Genomic DNA, 5,000 nt, shown 5'->3' on the forward strand with positions numbered 1-5,000 from the left:
TGGCAGGCACGCCATGATTGACCCCCATGATTACAAGGTCAGGGAGCAGGGTGGTGTGTGTATATGAGAGAGAGAGAGAGAGAGAGAGAGAGAGAGAGAGAGAGAGAGAGAGAGAGAGAGAGTGTGTGTGTGTGTGTGTGTGTGTGTGTGTGTGTGTGTGTGTGTGTGTGTGTGTGTGTGTGTGTGTGTGTGTGTGTGTGTGTGTGTGTGTGTGTGCGCATGTGTGCACGCACATGACAGAATGTGTGTGTTTCCAGATCACATGCATGAAAGTGCCCCCTTTTTCTTAAAGGGGCAGATCAACCAAATTATACAGCTAGTTCATGGAGTGGCTACCAGGAACACGCTCATATGGAACCACATGAGACCGTAGGATACATGAAATTATTCACTGAGCTCACTGGAAAATTGTATCGTTACAGTTGTGAATGTACAACAGAAATACATTCACTTCCCCGCTTTGTGTGGTAGTCAGTTGCTACTCACAAGCTCACAGACATCTGAGCACAGACATGTGCGTGTATGTGCGCACGCACGCACGCACGCACGCACACACACGCACACACACACACACACACACACACACACACACACACACACACAGACACACACAGAAGGAGCCACTGACACAGAGCCCCCATAGTGTGTCGGTTTTAATTTCCACTTCTCCTGTCTCTCCACAACTGCCCTCTTGAACCCCCCACCCACCCGTTACTCCTTCCCATGCTTATAAATGTCTAGCGAGGGCAGTTAAACTAGCTGAAGGAGATTACAAAAGCCAGAAGACTTTCCTGCCCTCTCCCCCCCCCTCACTCCCCTCTGCTTCTCCGTCCCTCCACCCCCTCATCCCTCTTCCTTCTACTCTCCATCCGACCATGGTTTCCCCTAAAATATCACACCATGAGAGAGAGGATCAAAGAAAGGCAGGGCACACACAGACCTTGTGGGTAAACAAAGTTTCTTGGAGAGAAGTCCCCAAAAATAGAGAAAAAATTGAAAAAATTAAAAAAGGGAAGGGGTCTAAAGCCCCAAACGCGATAATTTACGCCCCTCATTTAACGGACTGCAGACATCAGATTTGAAATGATAACGCCACAGTATTTTGGGAAAATGTCGCTACTTCGTTAATATTCAGAAGTCTGGGCATATAAAACAACTACTGGACAGTCAAAATTTAATGAAAAAAGATCGATTCCAAAATGTATAACACCTTTTTACCAAACAAAATATTTTTTTGTTTAATTTCAAAAATATTCACTTCCGCACCTGTTGTTTGCTCCTTCTCTCTCTCTCTCTCTGTCCTCATTTGGTCTCCATTTGACGCTCCAAAATGGAAACACAGTGGGAGTAGGGGCATCAAGGCAGTTTGACGCGCCTCCTAACGCTTCTGGTGCGCATTTAAAACAAGGTGTAGGTGTACCTCAAAACCCGCAGGTCAGATGCTTTCAATGCATGTGGGGCTTAAGACAGAGGGGCTTACATAGAGAGAGGGATGAATGAGGGATGCGGGTAGAGGAGAAGAAAGAGATGGAGGGAGAGAGGGAGGAGGGGAATGGAGGGAGGGAGAGAGAGAGAGAGAGAGAGAGAGAGAGAGCGGCCTTCATGCATGAGTGGCGTCTCAGGTAGATTCCTGTGTGACATGCAGGCTCAGGCACGGTCTCAACCCTCCACTCACGCCACAACGACGCCACAGCCACTGGGTCTGATAGTGTGTGTGTGTGTGTATGTGTGTGTGTGTGTGTGCGCGTGTGCGTGTGCATGTGTGTGTGTGTGAGTGTGTGTGTGTGTGCTCTCACATAAATGCTCATGTGTGTCAACACTCACATTGTGGACGAGTGTATTTCTACTTGGATGAAAGTAGGATTTGAAGCCTCGTTAAGGTTTCATTTTGAGCGAGCGTGTGAGCCACTATGCATGTATGGAGCCATATGTGTGTGTGTGTGTGTGTGTGTGTGTGTGTGTGTGTGTGTGTGTGTGTGTGTGTGTGTGTGTGTGTGTGTGTGTGTGTGTGTGTGTGTGAGCCACTATGCATGTATGGAGCCATATGTGTGTGTGTGTGTGTGTGTGTGTGTGTGTGTGTGTGTGTGTGTGTGTGTGTGTGTGTGTGTGTGTGTGTGTGTGTGTGAGCCACTATGCATGTATGGAGCCATATGTGTGTGTGTGTGTGTGTGTGTGTGTGTGTGTGTGTGTGTGTGTGTGTGTGTGTGTGTGTGTGTGTGTGTGTGAGCCACTATGCATGTATGGAGCCATATGTGTGTGTGTGTGTGTGTGTGTGTGTGTGTGTGTGTGTGTGTGTGTGTGTGTGTGTGTGAGCCACTATGCATGTATGGAGCCATATGTGTGTGTGTGTGTGTGTGTGTGTGTGTGTGTTTGCGTGTGAGCCACTATGCATGTATGGAGCCATATGTGTGTGTGTGTGTGTGTGTGTGTGTGTGTGTGTGTGTGTGTGTGTGTGTGTGTGTGAGAGCCACTATGCATGTATGGAGCCATATGTGTGTGTGAGCGCATGAGCGCCACCGATTGTTTCCAGCGAACTCACCTGACGATAAAGTCGAACTCGGAGCCTGCTAGCATGAGCACGCCCAGTAAGGTGGAGAAGGCCCCGTCCAGCACCGGAGCGAACATGTGCTCCAGCGCCAGCACCGCCCGCCTGTGACGATCCCCTATGGCTGTCAGGAACGCCTGCAACACACACAGATACACAAACTGTGTCTCACACTCGGAGGAGGCACTGATACCAAACAATTCACCAAAACCATTCAGCAAAACAACAACAACAACAACAACAACATTATTTTAACTTCAACTTTGAAATTTTTGACATTTGTAAAGAGACCTTAGCCAATATCAAAGGGATGTTTCGATATAGATATTGTATATTTCACCCTTCTTGTGAGCTGGGTCAACAATATATTATTATACTGTACAACGTTATCCTGGATAAGAAGAAGAGAGAATGCCTTACACTTGTGTCAGTGTGCATATGATGCTTACCAGGGCCACATGGACGGTGAACTCCACTCCGATGCCCACAGAGGCGATGAGAATGACAACAGGGACGGCACTCAGCTTGATCCCCATCAGGCCCATGAAGCCAAAGAGCTCCACAGTCATGAGAGCCAGCACCAACACCTGCCAGCCACCAGGAGGAAGATGTTTAGCAAGCAGGACCACAGACAATACATCTATATGACAACTGCTGCTTACGCATGTCATCAAACACAGAGCAGGACAGCAGGAAGTCATGTGCAGGATGCATGGCAGCCACCTGTGGCAAGCAAGTTCCCAACATTTGACTGTGTCGAATGGATGGGCTGTGAGAACGTACAATTGAGCTGTACTTGCTTCGATGAATGTGAGACAGACAGACAGACAGACAGGCAGACAAACAGACAGACAGGCAGGCAGGCAGACAGACAGGCAGGCAGGCAGGCAGACAGACAGACAGACAGGCAGGCAGACAGACAGACAGGCAGGCAGGCAGACAGACAGACAGACAGGCAGGCAGACAGACAGACAGACAGACAGGCAGGCAGACAGACAGGCAGACAGACAGACAAACAGGCAGGCAGGCAGACAGACAGGCAGGCAGGCAGACAGACAGGCAAGGCAGACAGACAGACAGACAGACAGACAGACAGACAGACAGACAGACAGACAGACAGGCAGGCAGACAGACAGACAGACAGACAGACAGACAGACAGGGGGCGTTTCTGATGTGTGAGGAGGATCATATGCGTGAGAGTGTTCGCTGCCTGGTAGACATGTGTTAAGTAGTAGGCATGCATGTGGGTGAAATATTTAAGTGTGTGTGCGTCAGTGTGTGTGTGTGTGTGTGTGTGTGTGTGTGTGTGCGTGTAGGGGCTTCTGAGGAGAGCAGGACAGGAGCTGGGAGTAAATGCCATTATCAGCTGACAGGTGTCGGGTTACATGGGGCCCAAATCCTTTTGAAGAGGGCTAAGGTGGGCGGGAGAGGGAGGTGTGTGTGTGTGTGTGTGTGTGTGTGTGTGTGTGTGTGTGTGTGTGTGTGTGTGTGTGTGTGTGCGTGTGCATGTGTGTGCATATAAGTACAAGTGTGTGAGCATGGAGCATGCGCATGCATGTCCACGCAGGTATCTGTGTGTGGTGTGTGTACGTGTGTGCGTCTATATGTGGTTACTGTGGGTGTCAGGGCAGATAGCGGACGGGTTTTGGGTGGGGTTAAGGTTGTGGGTTTCATGGTTTAGGGGTGGCGGTGGTCCGGTTGGGACAGAGCAAATGGTTAAACTTGACGCCTCTCCATAACTTGTCTTTTCATCTCGCTTGTAAACCCTAAGGATGAACATGAGGTCCCCTCCTCCCCGGTTTAGAGGGCTCGGGTGGCCTGGCCACTGCCTGTCGTAAAATACAACCCACCAGAGAGAAAAACCAGAGCACTCTGTGTGTGTGTGTGTGTGTGTGTGTGTGTGTGTGTGTGTGTGTGTGTGTGTGTGTGTGTGTGTGTGTGTGTGTGTGTGTGAATTATGTACCTGAGTGTTTACACAATCATACATGTGCAAGCATATACATGTCGGCGCGTGTGTGTAGAAGTGTGTGTTTGTGTGCGTGCCGGACTGTGTGTGTGGGAGCGTGTGTTTGCGTGTGTATCCGTGGAAACGCCTCATGTGAGCAGCGGAGAGGAGGAGGCTGGAAATAAAACCTGTCTTTTTATACGTTTAGAGTGGGAGCAAGTTGCCCCAGCAACTTTGTGTCCTCTGGCCATTTATTTCGGCGTTGGTGTCTGGGAGAGTCGGAGCAGACTAAACAGACTGGCCCTAACAAAACAGCACAAGATAAACAGTGGTGACTGGTGACTGGGGCTAGAATAACAGCCAGCCGCAGCCCCTTCTCCTGTCCGACGTTCTCCTCGCTGGGATCTTCAGGACCACACGGAACATCCAGGAAATAATGGGAGGGGAGGCACGGAAGGGCTATTTTTCACGACAAAACATTTGTTGATTGAAGGTTGGCGTTCTGTCTC

The 5,000-nt window shown here is 49.6% G+C and overlaps 1 protein-coding gene across 1 annotated transcript in view; it reads right to left on the reverse strand.

The window, feature by feature from the left end:
- The window catches only part of ptch1 (patched 1), a gene marked incomplete at its 5' end in the record, with an annotated part of 68,175 nt that overhangs the window by 5,322 nt on the left and 57,853 nt on the right, over positions 1-5,000 (reverse strand). The window contains 2 exons of the mRNA XM_083643884.1: positions 2,540-2,682; positions 2,995-3,132. Coding sequence (XP_083500010.1) covers positions 2,540-2,682; positions 2,995-3,132 — 281 coding nt within the window. The remainder of the gene's footprint in view (positions 1-2,539; positions 2,683-2,994; positions 3,133-5,000) is intronic.

This window comes from Poromitra crassiceps (assembly GCF_964638095.1).
Source record: "Poromitra crassiceps genome assembly, chromosome: 10".
NCBI classification, from domain to species: domain Eukaryota; kingdom Metazoa; phylum Chordata; class Actinopteri; order Beryciformes; family Melamphaidae; genus Poromitra; species Poromitra crassiceps.